The following is a 19,382-nucleotide window of genomic DNA, read 5'->3' on the forward strand; positions in this document are numbered from 1 at the left end:
TTCAACACACGAGAAGGTATACGCCCAATTAAGTCTACTAGATTCAATGTTTTTACGTTTCTCTAAACCACCATCATTCCTCCGTATTAGCCATATACTGTACCAGAATACTTGCCAGTTACTGAAGATCTTTCGGATACTGTGTATATTTTACTCGTTTTGTCTAATTGAAAATAGCAAACATAAACGTTTTTCAGGCACACATTGACAAAAAATATGCATATGTCAGCTATAATGCAGTTTTGTGCGAAATCTCTCTCTCTCTCTCTCTCTCTCTCTCTCTCTCTCTCTCTCTCTCTCTCTCTGGCAAATTATAGCTTATTAATACCTTCTTATTCTGAAAGATGACTATAAAATGAAAATCTATTGCTGCTTCCTTGAAGCATTTCGGTCTATAACAACTTATCTATTAATCAATACAACTTTTTTTTTTCATTCGAATCACTAATAAATTCTACTTTTACGTCTTAGATATAATAATTTGATTTTGAGAACTTCTTGATTTTATAACATTTTGTTAAGCTGGTCCAGTTTTTTAATATGGTAGTTATCTGGAATCTATATAGCCAAAATATTGCTTATATGAACATTACTGAGCTACAGTCTTAAAATAGAGATATTTATGTGTTGACTAATGTCGTTCCCTCTTCATTCTACCAACAAAACAGAAATTTGTTTGGAAATATTGGCATCAGTCCTTAATTATTGCAGACAAATACTCACGATTATGCGTTAAGGTAATAGAAAAGGTTAGTTTGGATATTCAATTACATAAGAAATAATAAATGTTTTTATCTTTTTCTAGAGAATCTAGACTGATAGAAACCCTTTACATGTAAGAAGTGGTCCATCTAACCCTCAACTAGGATTGTTTTCTTCTTCAATCTCAACCAGGTGGCGAATAAGAGTAACTGTTTACATTACGTCGAAGATGGCATCTGCACTCGAACATTTTGTCAATAATGTTACTTCCCTATCATCCCAAGGTAATATTTTTTAATGTGGATAATAACAGTGGTGTTTATGTATTAAAGAATCCTTAGGTAATATGATCGGCTTTATATCTAAAGTGTTTTGGTAGGTGTTTACATGTTGGAGAGGTTAGGCTAGGCGGTTGCAGAGTAACAATGTCAGTGGCTAAGTGGTTGCAGAGTCATTCATTGTAGGCTGAAGCTTTCATAATCCAGTATATGTTAGTAACAGTTACAGTGGCAAATATACGATGCTCTATTTTACAAATATGCATAAACCATATACATTTTCCTTCTCGTTATCTTGTTTCCACTTGTGACTATGTATAGCCTATTTGGGTCAACCACCCTTTTATGAGTTTGGGTTTTTGTGTAGGTAGTTGGGTCATCCATTTGTCTGTCAAAATCTTCCTTACAGGGGTAATGTGCAAATTACAATGTACTGCTGGCTAGATCTGAGAGTTATTTAGATTGCGAATGAAGTGATCCACAGTAGAGGAAAGACCAGTAAGTGAACAATTCCGGTAAGCGGTATATAGATTTGCTGTACATACAAGCCATCCGGTTCATTAATTCAATATTTTTCACTTTACATGAGTTAAGCAACAATAGCTATGTACAGAATGGAGAGTATTCTAAAAGTAAGGGGCCTTTGTAGATAAGCGGGCAGGTCTTCCCGTGGCCGCAGGAAACGTGAATTTCTTCTTGTTTTCTAACCATTCTTAAGACGAGGCCATTGTACTACAAAAAATTGTTCCGCCAAACCTCTCCTAAAGAGCACTACATAACTTGAATGGCCCCACCTAACCTTACCTACAAGATGTGTCTGTACCTAACAAGGGGAGGGGGGGGAGGATGATGCCCCCTGCGACCCCCCTTACACACACATTTTTAATCGGCCGTCATCATACATACGTGCGACTGCGATCACACACATAACCAAAAAATAATCAATTACCGTAATAGATGGAATTACGTTCAAATTTTGAAATGTATTAAACTCCCCTTTGTGAGATGTTTTATTGTGATGGTAGTCATGCTGGAACTGAAGTGGAGGCTTGGGTAAGGCTTGTTGTGAAACAACATCCTGGAACCTATCCATGAATACTTTGAAGCTCTCATTTTGTTTGAAAGCCAGCTAATGATTACATCATACTAAAAACATAAAAGCTGCCAAAGACAAATGCAAACAATTTATGTGTAGTAACCCACCATTTATCTCGTAAAAGTAAATACTGGGCTTGGACAAGTGCACATAATTTAGTCATTTGATACGTAAGTTATTTTACCCTTTCTCGCAGTAGTCTTACAGAGAAAAATACAATTTGTATGGCGAATTCGAGTTTAACTATAAATTAAAGTATACTATTTAATGACCCTTTAATTTCTTGGTTTGTAGATTGGCGGACACGATTCTGTTTTGGCAATGAAAAGGGAAGCCATCTCATTTTAATATATGATAGAAATATGTCCTAGCCTACCTATAGGGTACCTCTACCTAACCTCACATACGGTATGTCTGTGTGTCATTACCGAGGTGCTTGCAACCCTGCCCCCAGTTATCTCTTCTAGGATTAGTTTTTGGCAGTGTCTGCTTCTCGACAAACTACGTGAACCATATTTTTTCTAAATGGTTTGGGTTGTTTTATGCATCGCTGACCATTATTTGTTGAATATATACAGTATGCCTTTACCACTCATAGTAACAATTTTAAAGTATAATTGGGAGCCCATGTAGAAATTCAGGTTACAGTTCAAAATTTTTTTTAAGAATGTCCTAACTTAACCTAACCTCAACTCCCCTAACCAAACATAACCTAACCTTACTATCTTAACCATAACCTAATCTATCTTACCCTTACCTAACATACCCTACCCTACCCTACCCTATCCTTACCTAATATACCCTACCCTACCCTTACCTAACATACCCTAGCATACCTTACCCAACATACACCCTTACCTAATATATCCTACACTACCCTTACCTAATATATCCTACCCTACCCTTACCTAATATATCCTACCCTACCCTTACCTAATATATCCTACCCTTACCTAACATATGGTACCCTACCTAACATACCCTACCCTACCCAACATATCATAACCTACCCTTATCTATTTATTAAAGAAATTATATGATATACCCAGCCTGCAACAGGCTACAATATCTGTTATTCAGGCATTTTAATTTAGAGTTATTCATAAGTCCCTGATATCTATTTGTGCCAGAAATTTATTCCTACACGTAATATAAACCGTGATATAAACCTTCAACCTTTGATATGAGTAAGACTTAAGTGAAGCTTGAAATGGCTGGGTAAACTTAAATCAAAGTAGTTGTAGTTGGTAGGTGACAGCTAGGCCCTGTTCACCCCTCAGGTAGTGTAACCTTCACTTTTTATGAATAGAACTTACCTGGCAGTTATATATATATAGCTGGCTTAGTCTCTGACGTCAGGCAGAATTTTTCAAAAATGGCGGCAACCGCCGTGTGGTGGTAGTGTGGTTAGGTGGTTAACAACCCTTACAGGGTGGTACTTGGAATCATTCCCGTTTTCTGTTCCTTAGATCATCTCTGCCGGTTGGACTGACAACATCGTTGGTCCGCCATTGGAGTTTTTCGTTTCGCTTTCTGTCGCTGTACCCGACTTATTTTTGGTGAAGTACATTGATTTGGGGATTTGGCAATCGTGGTTGTGTTTATTCTGCAATTTTTAAATATAAAACTTACCCGCTGGTTATATAAAGAGCTGAAGTCTTCTGACGCCGTGGCAGAAATTCAAAATCTCGCACTATCGTAGATATGGCAGGTGTACAACAGCGCCCTAGCGGTACCACAGGTGGAACTACACCCAGCCACTTCAGTTCTTCTTCTGCCGCCATAGCTGGCTGACATATTGAAGTTCGCTCTCGCTGTCTTACTCTGTTGGGAAATTGTTTGGTGATGTACAACGTTTTCTTTGAGTTTGAACTATCGTTAATCATTTTCTCTTTCATTTAATCTTGAAATTCTTTTGTGGTGGTTATATTTATTAATATTTCCTTTGTTTTTTGGTTGTCGGTCTTTCTCTTTATCAATCAAAATGGCCGTCCCCTCCCCTACTATTCGTAATTGTGTTAGTGAAGGTTGTCGTACTCGACTTCCTAAGGGGTCTATTGACCCTCACGATATTTGTGTCAAATGTAGGGTGAACCTTGTTCTTTTGATAATAGATGTAATGAATGTTTTTCATTAACGGATGATGAAGGGGTAACATACGAGCGGTATGTTAGGAGACTTGAGAGGGATAGAGTTAGGCGTAGTTCTTCACGATCTTTTGAGGTAGCCTTACCTAATGTTAATATTCCTAATCCTATTCCTTCCACCGTAGTGGTAGATCAGGAACCATCTATGAAAGACATGTTTACTGCGATTCTGGCTCTCGTTGGAAAAGTGGTGTCATTATCGGCTGATAGAAATCAAATTTTTTCGGAGTTAAATGTGCTGAAAAATCGTGAAACTGTCGGAACTGTGGAAAGTGTTTCTAATGTTTTCAGTGTTGTGGAGGGCGCGTCTGCACGATCTTGTCGTTCACCTAGCCTTAGACCTGCTTCGAGCTCTCGAACCCATGGGAGAAGTAAAGTCGATCGGCTAAAGGGAACGAGAAGCGTCATCAATCGTGTAGACGTTCCCTCGAACGTTCCTGTTGCCGTATCACAGGTCGTTCACCCTCATCGTGGGAAAGGTGAGGTTGGTATGTTATCTCCGTCCTCCGATGAAGGTTCGGGTAGCGAGTTGTGGCGGCGAGCGTCTAGACCGCTTAAGAGATCGCATGCGGTTGCTCTGCGTCCGGAATCGCCTGCACGTCCAGGTTGTAGTACGTGGGATTCCCCTGAGCGTTTTCGTTCTCCCGATACTTGTACACCTGCGAAGCGTCCAGATCACGGTACAGTGATACCTCGGTAGTCGAACGACTCTATACTCGAACAATTCGGAGTTCGACCAAAATTTTCGAGAAATTTTTGCTGCGGTGCTCGACCAAAAATTCGGTACTCGACCAGCCGAACACGTGACGACCGCATGGGCTTTGTGATGATCGCGCCATCTCGGCCACTCTCGCTTGTTCGGGAAGCATCAGTTCTCTCGAGAGCGTCACTCAGACAACGCGCGATCAGCATTCGTTGTGATTTAGTGATTTTCAGTGCTTTTAATTGCTTTTTTAGCTTTCATAATGAGTCCCAAGAAAGTAATGAGTGTTAAGGGGAAGGAGAAGAGGAAAACAGTGCGAACAACGATCGAGTTGAAGAAGGAAATTATAGCGAAATATGAGAATGGTGTACGAGTGTCCGATTTAGCGGTAGAATACGGAATGGCGAAGTCGACCATTTCTACGTTTTTAAAGCATAAAGAAATGATTAAGAAGGCGAATGTTGCAACGGGAGTTACGGCGGTAACTAAGCAAAGGCCACAAGTGATTGAGGAGATGGAAAAGTTGCTTTTAATATTTATTAAAGAAAAACAGTTGGCCGGGGAAAGTGTTAGTGAAGCGTTCATTTGTGAAAAAGCGTTGCATATCTATGAAGAATTAGTGAAGAAAAGTCCGAGTACCAGTGAAAGTGATTCATTTACATTTAAAGCGAGCAGGGGTTGGTTTGAAAAGTTTCGTAATAGAACAGGTATTCATCGTGTTACTAGGCATGGGGAGGCAGCTAGTTCGGATCAAATTGCAGCCGATAAATACGTGGGGGAATTCGATCGGTACATAAATGAACAAAATTTGATCGCACAACAAGTCTTTAATTGTGATGAGACTGGGTTATTTTGGAAGAAAATGCCAGCCAATACGTACATTACCAAGGACGAGACGAAGATGCCAGGTCACAAGCCAATGAAAGATAGGCTAACATTGTTGCTGTGTGCAAATGCAAGTGGCGATTGCAAGATCAAACCCTTGTTAGTGTACCACTCGGACAACCCCCGGGTGTTCAAACGAAATAATATTTGTAAAAGTGCACTACCAGTTATGTGGCGCTCGAACACTAAATCTTGGGTCACAAGACAATTCTTTACTGAGTGGATAAACGAAGTGTTTGCCCCCCAGGTTAAGGCTTACCTCATTGAAAAGAGCTTGCCAATGAAATGTCTTCTGGTTATGGACAATGCTCCTGCACATCCTCCAGGTCTCGAGGATGACTTGAAAGAAGAATACAGCTTTATCAAAATCAAATTCTTGCCCCCCAATACTACTCCCATACTCCAGCCCATGGACCAACAGGTCATTTCAAACTTCAAAAAACTCTATACCAAGGCCCTTTTCAGAAAGTGTTTTGAAGTGACCAGTGACACGAAGTTGACCCTAAAGGAATTCTGGAAGGAACACTTCAGCATCCTCAACTCTGTTAACATGATTGACCAAGCTTGGCGAGGTGTGACCTATAGGACATTGAACTCTGCCTGGCGTAAGCTGTGGCCATCATGTGTCACAGAGAGGGAGTTTGAAGGTTTCCAACCAGAGGCGGGTCCAAGCACTGCTACCCCTGTAATTTCTGATGACACTGATGTCGTTGAGGAAATTGTTGTCATGGGCAGGAGTTTGGGGCTTGAGGTCGACAAGGATGATATTGATGAGCTTGTAGAAAGCCATTCTACCGAGTTGACTGTGGAGGAATTGTTGCACCTGCAACAACAACAGCAGCAGGATCTGATTGTGGAGCAGGAATCTTCAGAAGAGGATGAGGTAAGGGAGGATGTTCCAAGTTCTCTCATCAATGAAATTTGTTCCAAGTGGGCAGATGTGCAGGCTTTTGCTGAAAAATACCACCCAGAAATTGCAGTAGCAAACCGGGCAGTGCATATGTTTAATGATAGTGTCATGTATCATTTTCGAAGAATACTGCAGAGGAGGAAGAAACAATTAACAATAGACCAGTTTTTCACAAAAGAAAAGAAAGCTGCTACATCAAAGCCTGTTTCTCCTCCAAAGAAGAGACAAAGAAGAGAAGAAACCCCTGAAATAGATCTGCCCACCCTTTCATTGGAGAGAGAAACAACTCCTGAAGGAGAACTACCCCGCCACATCATGGAAGGGGACTCTCCTTCCAAGCAGTAACCTCCCCCTTCCATCCTCTCCACATCCATCCCTGTATGCCATCGAACCGCTGCTCAAAGGTATGTTCACTACAGTACAGAAAATGGTTTAAAATTGTTTTATTTTAGTACAGTAAATGGTTTAAAATTGTTTTATAGGATTTTCTGACCAATTTCATACACATTTAGATAATTATTGTTGTTTAGGTACACGTTTTATTAATATTTTGGGCCTGTTCGAGTGCTTGGGAACGGAATAGAATATATACCATTATTTCTTATGGGGAAAAAAAATTCGGTACTCGAACAAATCGGAGGTCGAACACGGATCTCGAACGGATTATGGTCGAGTACCGAGGTATCACTGTATTCGAGTTGAGCCTATTCTTTCCGACTCTGAATTTGTTTCGATAACGGATGTTACGATTCATGCGCCACCTCTCCCTTTACTGGCTTTCGTCACCCGAAAAGCGTGGTGATGATGATGTCGCTTTTCCTTCAAGGAAGGAGTCAAATGTTTTGCCTGAAGACCCTAATGGTCGATGCTGTTATCTATGGAAAAACAACTCTCATCGTTCATGGATTCTTTTCAACCTGGTGTTGGCAGTACGATTGGGCGTCAGACTTCAGACCAGTTGTCGCACAGGCGATCGGTGGTTTCCTGTGCTGACGAGTTATCGCACAGGCGGTCTCCCATTCTTAGTGCTCGACGCCAGGTTGATATAGAGGAGTCACGCCAGAGAGTTCTTGCTAATCAAGTTTCGCCTTCCGTTCGTGAGAAAGAACACCGGCGTCGGCAATTGGACGCGGTGCGTCGCCGCGAAGATTCTCTGCGGCCAACTTTGGACGCAGTGAATAGGCAGCGTCAACAACACTTGGACACTAGGCGTCCACGTGACGACCATCGGCAGTCATCGTTTGACGGTAAAGATCGTTCGCGTTAACCGCTAGCGGACGCTACGCGTCCACGCGTCGACTCTCGGCAGTTGTCGTCCGATTCCAAACGTCGGTCGCTTCAACAGTTAGCAGTTTCTGAGCGGTCTCGGGGCGACACGCGACAGTTGCCTTTGGACGGCGAGCGTCGACCCATCCAGGTTTCTCATCAGTCTACTTCGACCTCCCCTCTTCCATTGGATGATGTTATGGACTCTGACAGGCGGTCTCATTCAGACGTTATTCCTTCAGTTCAGGCTGCAGCAGTTGCTGCACTGCCAGAAGATGAACTTGAAGAGAAGTCTGACGTGGATGACCCTTTAGAGGAGGTTTCTGAGAATGAGGAAGAGAAACATTATCAACATGCTGTTGACCTTCGGAAATTTATGTTGATCCTTACGGAAGTTTTCCCTGATCATTTTATCCCTGTGGCCCCTCGTTCTCCTCCTTCGGAGTTTGTCTTAGGTAAAGCAACTAAGGGGCCGGTGTATTCTAAGATGGTCCTTTCACGGTCTTCTAAACGGGCCATGAAGTTAATGGGGTCCTGGATGGACTCTAAGCGAACTCTTGGCAAATCGGCCTTTGCCTTTCCTCCCGCAAAATTAGCCTCTAAGGCTAGTGTGTGGTACGAGACTGGTGAAGTGCTGGGTTTGGGATTTCCCTCTTCTGCCCAGGGGGATTTCTCAAGTTTAGTAGACTCGTCCTGTCGTCTAGCCTTAAGGAAGACAAAGGTTTGGTGGTCAATGACGGAGTTCGATCATTTACTTAAGGGTCTGTTCAGGGCCTTCGAAGTTCTTAATTACCTAGACTGGGCTCTGGGAGCTTTGAGCAAGAGGGTCTCGGATATGAAGGACACGGACACTAGTGGCCTTGTGCATTTGATGTCCTGCTTGGACAAAGGGGTGAGGGATGGCTCGAATGAGTTAGCTGCCTTGTTTACAGCTGGAATCCTCAAGAAAAGGGCCACGATGTGCTCTTTTCTCTCAGCAGGAGTTTCTCCCTACCAGAAAATAGAGCTGCTTTTTGCTCCTTTGTCTACCACCCTATTTCCACAAGAGTTTGTGGGGGAAGTTGCCACTGCTCTTACTCAGAAGGCCACTCATGATTTGGTGGCCAATACGGCTAGGAAAGTTTTGCCTTCCACTTTTGCTTCGCGGAAACCTAAGTAGGTTTCTTCTGGTGTTCGTCCTTCGCAGCCCTTTCGTGGGAAACCTTCCGGAAGGGGCTCTTTCAAACCAGACGGAAGGAGGCCTAGAAGCAGAGGAAGCAAAACCAATCGAGGTAAAGTCTGACTGTCCTATCCTTCAGACAGCAGTGGGGGCCAGGTTGATTCACTTCTGGAAGATCTGGGAGAGGAATGGAGCAGATCCCTGGTCCGTCCAAGTGTTAAAGGAGGGTTACAAGATCCCCTTCCTAGCTTTTCCTCCTTTGGTCTCAGATCCAGTGGATCTTTCGCCCAAGTACAGAGAGGGTCCGAAGAAGCAAGCTATGCGTCTTCAGATGCTTCTTTTGCTAGAAAAGCAAGTAATAGAGGAAGTCCAGGATGTAACATCTCTGTGGTTTTACAATCGCCTTTTCTTAGTCCCCAAGGTTTCCGGGGAGTGGAGGCCGGTTCTGGACGTAAGTGTTCTGAATGGTTACGTCCAGAATTCGACGTTTACGATGGAAACTCAGAAGACGGTTCTGGCGGCGGTGAGGAAAGACGATTGGATGGTCTCAATAGACCTCCAAGACGCCTATTTCCATATCCCGATTCATCCCTGCTGCAGGCGTTATCTGAGGTTCGTGGACGGAGACAAGGTTTTCCAATTCAGGGCTCTTTGCATCGGCCTTTGCACGGCTCCTCTATTATTTACGAAGATCATACTGAATGTATCGAGTATGCTGCATTCGAGGGGAATCAGGGTCTCTCTGTACCTGGACGATTGGCTGATAAAAGCTTCCTCATCCGATCGCTGTCTGAAGGACCTGAAAGTAACTCTGGACTTAACCAGGGAACTGGGCCTCCTGGTGAGCTCGAAAAAATCGCAACTGACTCCATCCCAGGAGATTCTTTATTTGGGGATGGAGATTCACAGTCGGATTTTCGGGCTTTTCCGTCGCCTGTAAGAATACAGTTAGCTCTCCAAAAGATCCAAGCTTTCCTGAAGAAGGAACTCTGTTCTGTAAGAGATTGGATGAGCCTTCTGGGCACTCTCTCCTCTCTAGAGAAGTTCGTAACTCTGGGGAAGTTGCATTTGCGTCCCCTTCAGTTTCGTCTCAATCGCCATTGGAAAAAAGGGGACAGCCTAGACAGGGATTGCGTTCCCATCACGATTTCCATCAAGTCTCATCTTCAGTGGTGGGACAATGAGCACGACTGAAGGAAGGGCTGTCGTTATTTCAGAAGAGCCCAGACCTCGTGTTGTGTTCCGACGCCTCAAACTCGGGGTGGGGAGCTACGTTGGGGAAGGAGGAGCTTTCGGGGGCGTGGACAGTGGAACAATCAACCCTCCACATCAACCAGAAGGAGCTTTTGGCGATTCATCTGGCCCTCAGAGGCTTCGAGAAGCAGGTCAGAGGCAAGGTAGTCCAAATAAATGCGGACAGCACTACGGCTCTTGCCTATATTGCAAAGCAAGGCGGGACCCACTCTTGGACTTTGTACGAGATAGCAAGGCCTCTTCTCATTTGGGCAGAGCAGAGGAAAGTGACACTTTTGACTCGGTTTATTCAAGGGGTCAACAATGTGAGTGCAGGCAGACTCAGCAGGAGGGGTCAGGTTCTCCCCACAGAATGGATTTTACACCGAGACGTCTGCGAAAGTCTGTGGCGTTTGTTGGGTCAGCCTCTCGTAGATCTCTTTGCAACCACAAAGACAAAGAGACTGGAGTGTTACTGCTCTCCGGTGCCAGATCCCGAAGCCTTGCACATAGACGCTTTTCTGATGGACTGGTCTCACATGGAGGTTTACGCGTTCCCTCCATTCAAGATCCTTTACCAAGTGATACAGAAGTTCGTATCCCACGAGGAGACCAGGATGACTCTTATAGCCCCGTTCTGGCCGTCAAGAAGCTGGTTTCCAGAGGTACTGGAATGGATGGTAGATTTCCCGAGAAGCCTTCCCTTAAGACCAGATCTTCTCAGACAACCTCACTTGGCCCGAAACCATCTAAACCTCCGAGCTCTACGTCTGACTGCCTTCAGACTATCGAAAAACTCGCTAGAGCTAGAGGATTTTCGAAGAAGGCAGCCAAGGCTATTGCGAGGGCAAGGAGGTCCTCCACCATCAAGGTTTATCAGTCCAAGTGGGAGTTGTTCAGAGAGTGGTGTAGGGCTAACTCGATTTCTTCATCCAGTCCATCTCTAACCCAGATAGCAGATTTTTTCATTGACCTTAGGAATAAACATAACTTCTCGTCATCTACAATTAAAGGTTACAGGAGTATGTTGGCTACGGTTTTTAGACACAGGAACTTAGACCTCTCCAATAATAAGGATCTACAAGACCTGCTTAAGTCTTTTGATACCACCAAGAAAATTCAATCTGCTCCCCTTGCCTGAAATTTGGATGTGGTTCTGAAATTTCTCATGGGTGACAGATTTGAGCCTTTGCAGTCGGCTTCTTTTAAGGATTTAACATCGAAAACTTTGTTTCTGGTTAGTCTAGCCACCGCTAAAAGAGTCAGTGAAGTTCACGCTTTTAGCAGGAACATTGGTTTTCGGGATGGTAAAGCCATCTGTTTTTTACAACTGGGGTTTTTGGCTAAAAATGAAAATCCTACTCGGCCATGGCCCAAATCCTTCGAGATCCCTAATCTTTATGATGTGGTGGGAAATGAGTTGGAGAGGGTGCTCTGTCCAGTAAGAGCATTACGGCTGTATGTGGACAGAACGAAGAATCTGAGAGGCGGCTCAGACGCTTTGTGGTGTGCAGTCCGAAACCCTTCACGGCCCATGTCAAAGAATGCCTTGTCTTTCTTCATAAGACTGTTAATTCGAGAGGCTCACGCTCAGTGTGATGAAGCATATCAGAGGATTCTCAAAGTTAAGACACATGAAGTCAGAGCGGTAGCGACTTCGGTAGCTTTTAAAAAGAATCGTTCTCTACTAAGTGTGATGGATACGACCTTTTGGAGAAGTCAGTCAGTTTTCGCATCACATTATTTGAAACATGTTCAAACGCTGTATGAGGACTGTTATACTTTGGGTCCTTTCGTTGCAGCGAATGCGATAGTAGGTGAATGATCTACCACTACGTCCCTTTTTTCCTAATACCCCTTTTCTATCTCTTGGAACTCGTATGTTATGGTTGTTTGTGGAGGCTGGTCGTCAGCCTTCCGCAATCTTTGGTTTGGTCAGTTGGTCAATTTGTTCCGAGAGTGCGCCCGGAACAAGGGTATTAGTTGAGGTCCTGTCATGTTATAGGTGTTTGTACCGCTTGGCAGCTCCTAGAGATCATCAGCCCCGAGTGGATCACTGGATCTCCTAAGGATAGCGGACCAAATGAGGCAGAGTACCTTTGCTGTCAGCTTCCTTATCAGGTGAGAACTGCTTAAGTTAAGTGTTTTTTGTAATGCTTAAGTGCACTTTCAATATGTAGCTGTCTCTGACCCGCCACCAAGGGGTGTCAATCAGCTCTTTATATAACCAGCGGGTAAGTTTTATATTTAAAAATGATATTTTCATAATAAAATAAATTTTTGAATATACTTACCCGCTGGTTATATAAATTTAACTCCCACCCTCCTCCCCTCTAGAGACTACCTATGGTATTGCTATGAGGCTTGGAAGAACTGAAGTGGCTGGGTGTAGTTCCACCTGTGGTACCGCTAGGGCTCTGTTGTACACCTGCCATATCTACGATAGTGCGAGATTTTGAATTTCTGCCACGGCGTCAGAAGACTTCAGCTCTTTATATAAGCAGCGGGTAAGTATATTCAAAAATTTATTTTATGAAAATATCATTTTGATTCGTTTAATATGAGTGAGAAGCTTCATTTTCGTGTGTGTGTGAATGAGGAATGCAAGGTGAGGTTACCGAAATTTTCGGTAGACCCTCACAAGGTTTGTTTGGGTTGCAGGGGTTTTGATTGTGCACTTGATAAAAAGTGCAAGGAATGTGAGATTTTGAGTGAGAAAGATTGGTTAGCTATGAAGCGCTATGTGCGGAAATTAGAGCTAGATAAAGTAAGGAGGGCTTCGAGTTCTAAATCTAAATCTACTAGTAAGTGTAGTTTAGATATTTCCATTGAACCTTTAATTAATTCCTCTTTGGAAGTTGATCCTTCCCCTGAGGTAGTAGCTCCTGCCCCTTCTACAGGATCGGTATCTGCGAATGACCCTCAGTACGCCAGGATGGCGGCTGAGTTGAAGGCTATTAAAGATCAATTTTCAATATTAATCTTACCCGATGATCATGTAGCTGCAACTCTGTTGCCCGACAGAAAAAACCTACGGTCGGGATACGCCAGCGATCGCTATACAGGTGGGGGTGTACAACAACAGCGCCATCTGTCGAGTAGGTACAGTACTCAGGTACTTCTTGTCAACAAGAACCAATTTTTCCTCTGTCGTGCCAATGGCAGGACCTACTAAATACGCCGTCCCTAACTGGATTTGTTTTCACAACGATTTGGTGAAGTACACTATTCCAGTTTTGAGCTTTCGCTATGCAGGGGTTTTATCTTCATTTCAAACTTGAATTCGTTTTCGATAGATTTAATTATGGTGACGAAGAGAGTATGGACTCTCTTTCACTTTTAAATGGCCGACCCTTCCCTTAGACGGAAGTGTGTCTAGGTTTTTGGTAATTTTGCTTAACACGTTATAGATCCATTTATTTTATATCTCTCCGCCTTTTTAGGCCTCTTCGGTTAACTTTTCAATTATTATAAACTTATAAAAATAAATTTTTATGTTTGTTTATATGCGACCTTTCCTAATAGTAGGCGGTCCTAACTTGGAACCGAAGTTAATTAACATTGAGCCCGTTATATCGTATTTAACCTTTAAAGAATTTAATACTTTTTTAATTTTAATGTTTTATGGAAGAATTTCTTTGATAGTCTCGTACTGTTTTCAAAGATGAACTAACGTTTAGTTTTTAGTCTCCGCAGTTGTTGACGTTCAGAACGTTCAACTTGCGCTCTATCGTTACGATAGAGAGAGAGTGTTTCACGGTTTCACTTTGCAGTAAGAGTAAACCGATTCTAGCGTTTCGTTCATTCTTTCTTAGCTTAAAGAGTTTAAATTCTAAATAAAGGAACTTTTTATTTGGGAAACCTTTCAGTTTTTTCCTTTAGCAAATAACATGTTTTAACGATATATAATTGGGCTCTTCTCTCAGGTGCTAAATCAAGAGAGAAGAGAGAGAGAGATAGAGACGGAGGGAGAGAGAGGAGAATAAACGTTTCGTTCAAGCGGGTAACGTTGTTCTCGTTTTTTACTCTTCTCCCTAGTCGCTGTAGGGGAAGAAGGTAAAACGTTTCTAGGGTTTTATTCTTGTTCCCAGGCTTTATGCGGTGAGAGATTGTAAACGTAGTTTATTTGTTCTAGTGTTTAGTCTCTTTTCCAGCCACTGAATTCTTTATCTTTATTTATGTTTTTCTGTTGCATTGTAAAACTGTTTTCGCAATTACTACCTTTTAATGAAGGATAGGATTGCGTGTTTCAGGTAGAAATCAGTTAAAGTTTCGATTTCAGTGAATAAGTGCAAACAGAAAATCAAAAGTGATAAAGTGATATGCGCAAAGTGTTACAGTGTTGCGTCCGAGGGTTCGTATGTTCGTGCCAGTTGTTCACCTAGTCCGGGACCTCTTACAAGCTCCCAAGCCCAGGGGAGAAGTAATGTCGAATGACTTATGGGTTCCACAGGCCTTGATCGACGAACAGACGTTTTTTCCCTCCGTGGTTTCGGGCGTATCTACACACGTTTGCCGACGTGAGATCGCCCCACCCACACAAAGACGAGAGAGCCCATTTATTCCTCGTCTGCGGAAGAGGTTTCTCGTAAGAAACCATGGACCAAATCTTGCAGCTTTTAAGTGCAAGTCGGTCCCTTCCGCGCAAGTCCAACGGCCTAGGTGTAGCCACTGGGTCAGTTCGGACTCGCTGCAGTCATCCGACGACTGCACACCTCCCAAGAGAGGCAAGGTGGTACCGCAACAGGCAGTAACTCCGTCTGTTGCCGCACCAGCTGTTTTAGACCCTCAGTCACGACGGACAGTAGCTCCGTCTGTTGCCGTTTTTTGTAGACCCTAAGTGGTCTTTACTGCAGTCTATGCAGACTCAGTTAGCTGCGGTTATGCAGGAGTTTCGTGCGGAGAAGGTTGACTCTGCTCTCGTTAGCCTACAACCTGCCACTGTTGTGCGCCCAGCTCACGCTGAGGCTGCCTGCTCCCACACTCCGGCTGCGGAGAGCTCCACCTCCGATGCGCAATCGACCCTGCCAGACGCATGTTAACGTTAGCCGACGTGCGGCTCCCTCCGTTAACATGCGTGAGCTACCGCATCAGCAGTGGGAAGGTGGAGTCAAGCTGCCGTGTTTTGACGCGATGCGTTAGTTTCCGCAACCCACGGCAGTCCCCACCACGCACCACCACTCTGCTTTGGTTGTTGCCTGCTCACACACTCCGACTGCGGAGAAGGTTGACGATGCACCCGTTTGCCTACAACCTGCCACGGTTGTGCGCCCAGCATGGCTGCCTGCTCCCACACTCTTGTTGGGAGAGCTCCTCCACCCATGCGCAGTCGGCCCTGCCAGACGTATGCTGACTCCCACAGACACACGGAGCACTCCGTTGCCGTGCGTGAGCTACCACAAGCTGCCGTGTTTTGACACGGTGTGTCAGCCTCCGCAACCCACTGTGGTTACCGCCACTCACCCGCAGCAGACTAGTCAGTCAGGAGTTGAGGCTTCCCCACACAGCTTTGGTTGTTGCCAGCTCACAGACTGTCAAGCAGTTACATGACGTTGCCTTCTGGTCTGCTACTAATGCACCAGTGCTGTATGTCCTCACGCACCTGTTGTGGTTGACAGTTCAGTTTTTGACAGTTCACAGACTGTCAAGCTGTTACATAACGTTGCCTTCTGGTCTGCTGCTTTTGCACCAGTGAGACCCTCACTGAGATAACCTAGCTTTTCTCGGACATGGTTCCTATAGATGAGAAAGTGCTGTTCTCCCTCCTTCTGATATTCCTTTGAGGACTCTGTCATTTGGAGAGGAGCCTTAAGCTGCTTAGCCTCCTATGGACTTTAATTAAAGCATAACAAGGCTTCCAGGGATGGTAAATGGTTCCGCTTCAGTCGCTAACCCCGTCTGTTGCCACACCTGCTCCCATAGACCCTAATGGGCTTTGTTGCAAGACATGCAGTCCAAGCTTGTGTCCTTGTTAGAGGATTTTTTACGGAGAAGAACCTTCTAGCCAACAACCTTCCTACCGGTTGGTTGTACGCCCTGTTGACGCTGAGGTATCCTACTCACGTCCGCCAGTTGAGATGGTTCCTCCACCGGTGCGACCCAGTGTGGGTTGCCAGTCGCACGTTGACGTTAAGCGACTCTCGGAGGTGGTTGTGGACGTTCAGTGTGTCACTAGGAAGACGTTCAACAACCAGCAGAGATGACTTGTTGTGACGCATTGCGGCAACCTCAGCAACCCTGTAGGGGGTTGACTGCACAACCCAGACAGTCTACACAGTTTCGGGTTGACGCTGTACTTCCTCGCGTCCCCATGGTTGACAGTTCACAGACTGTGCAGCAGTACCATGATCTTGTGTCCGGCTCCGTCACGCATCCACCAGTGCGACCGGATTCAGCGAGTCAGACGTTGCCCACTCCGTTGCCGTTTCCTCATCAGTTTCGAATGAGGAACCCTCTGATGAGGACATTGCTGAACAAGACGATCAACCCCCAGCCCTGCTATCCATCCAGAAGATGCTGAAGAAGGAACACTGCCCTGTCAGGCTTTGGATGAGTCTGGTTAGGACACTGTCATCCGTGGTTCTATTTGTGTCACTTGGAAGACTACACCTCCGTCCTCTTCTGTATCATCTAGCTTTTCACTGGGAAAGGACTAGACGCTAGAAGCGGTCTCGATCCCGGTTTCCGGTAAGATAAAGTCTGGTCTGACTTGGTGAAAGGACTTTATCAACCTTTGAAAGGGTCTTCCCCTGACTGTTCAGACTCCCAACCACGTTCTCTTCTCGGACGCATCGGACGTAGGCTGGGGTGCGACATTAGGCGGTAGGGAATGCTCGGGATTATGGAACTCGAGTCAAAGGACAATGCATTTCAACTGCAAGAAGCTTCTGGCAGTACGTCTGACCTGGAAAAGCTTCAGGTCTCTCCTTCAAGGCAAAGTGGTGGAGGTGAACACGGTCAACACCCTGCTTTGACGTACATCTCCAAGCAAGGAGGGACCTACTCTCTGACATGGTACGAGTTCGCAAGAGACCTCCTCTCCTGTTCAACAGGTCTAGACTTTTCACTAGTAACGAGGTTCATCCAAGGCAACTTGAATGTCATAGCAGATTGTCTCAGTAGGAAGGGACAAATAATTCCAACATATTGGACCCTCCACAAGGATGTATGCAAGAGACTTTGGGCCACCTGGGGCCAGGCAACCATAGATCTCTTCGCAACCTTGATGACCTAGAGGCTCCCAATACTTTGCTCACCTATCCCGGACCCAGCAGTAGTTCATATAGATGCCTTTCTACTAGATTGGTCACATCTAGATCTATATGCATTCCCTCCGTTCTAGATTGTCAACAAGGTACTGCAGAAGTTCGCCTCTCACGAGGGGACAAAGTTGACGCTAGTTGCTTCCCTCTGGCCCGCGAGAGAATAACTCACCGAGGTACTTCGATGGCTAGTAGACGTTCCCAGAACACTTCCCCTAAGGGTGGACCTGCTACGTCTGCCACGCGTAAAGAAGGTACTCCAAGGCCTCCACGCTCTTCGTCTGACTGCCTTCTGAATATCGAAAGACTCTCGAGAACTAGAGATTTTTCGAAGGAGGCAACCAGAGCGATTGCTAGAGCAAGGAGAACATCCACCCTTAGAGTCTACCAATCGAAGTGGGAAATCTTCCGAAACTGGTGCAAGTCAGTATCCGTATCCTCGACCAGTACCTCTGTAACTCAAATAGCTGACTTCCTCTTATATCTGAGGAAAGAACGATCTCTTTCAGCTCCCACTATCAAGGGTTACAGAAGCATGTTGGCATCAGTCTTCCGTCACAGAGGCTTAGATCTTTCCAACAATAAAGATCTACAGGACCTCCTTAAGTCTTTTGAGACCACGAAGGAGCGTCGTTTGGTTACACCTGGTTGGAATTTAGACGTGGTTCTAAGATTCCTTATGTCAGACAGGTTCGAACCACTTCAATCAGCCTCCCTGAAAGATCTCACCTTTAAGACTCTTTTCCTGATATGCTTAACCACAGCTAAAAGAGTCAGTGAGATTCATGCCTTCAGCAAGAACATCGGATTCTCATCCGAAACGGCTACATGTTCTACAACTTGGTTTTCTAGCCAAACACGAGCTGCCTTCTCGGCCTTGACCAATATCGTTCGATATTCCAAACTTATCGTATGGTTGGAAATGAACTAGAAAGAGTATTATGTCCTGTAAGAGCTCTTAAGTTCTATTTTAAAAACCTTTACGAGGCCCGTCTGAAGCTTTATGGTGTTCAGTTAAGAATCCATCTTTGCCTATGTCAGAGAATTCTTTATCCTATTTTATCAGACTGTTAATACGAGAAGCTCATTCCCTTCTGAATGAGGAAGACCAAGCTTGGCTGAAGGTAAGGACACACGAAGTTAGAGCTGTCACAACTTCCGTGGCCTTTGAACAAAATAGATCTCTGCAAAGTATATTCGACGCAACCTATTGGAAAAGCAAATCAGTGTTCGCGTCTTTTATCTTAAGAATGTCCAGTCTCTTTACGAGAACTGCTACACTCTGGGACCATTCGTAGCAACGAGTGCAGTAGTGGTAGGGGCTCCACCACTACAATTCCCTAATTCCAGAACCTTTTTAACCTTTCTCTTGAAATATTTTTGGGTTGTCCGGAAGGCTAAGAAGCCTTTCGCATCCTACTTGATTTGGCGGGTGGTCAAAATCATTTCTTGAGAAGCGCCTAGATTAGAGGTTTTGATGAGGACCTTTAGTATGGGTTGCAACCCTTCATACTTCAGCTCCTAGGAGTCGCTCAGCATCCTATGAGGATCGCGAGGCTCAGTAAGGAAGACGTACTTAAAAAGGCAGAGTAATTGTTCAAGTCGTCTTCCTTACCAGGTACTTATTTATTTTATGTTTGTTATTTTGAATAACTGCTAAAATGAAATACGGGATACTTAGCTTCTTATGTTAACATGTATGCTGGTCTCCACCCACCCCCTTGGGTGTGAATCAGCTACA

General features: G+C 44.5%; 1 protein-coding gene across 1 annotated transcript in view; it reads left to right on the forward strand.

The window, feature by feature from the left end:
• Positions 1–825: 825 nt before the first annotated feature.
• CSN3 (COP9 signalosome subunit 3) overlaps positions 826–19,382 on the forward strand; it is a 191,482-nt gene continuing 172,925 nt past the window's right edge. The window contains exon 1 of the mRNA XM_068360049.1: positions 826–986. Within this exon, the coding sequence (XP_068216150.1) occupies positions 932–986 (55 nt within the window). The 5' untranslated portion in view covers positions 826–931. The remainder of the gene's footprint in view (positions 987–19,382) is intronic.

Source organism: Palaemon carinicauda, chromosome 36 (assembly GCF_036898095.1).
Source record: "Palaemon carinicauda isolate YSFRI2023 chromosome 36, ASM3689809v2, whole genome shotgun sequence".
Lineage (NCBI taxonomy): Eukaryota > Metazoa > Arthropoda > Malacostraca > Decapoda > Palaemonidae > Palaemon > Palaemon carinicauda.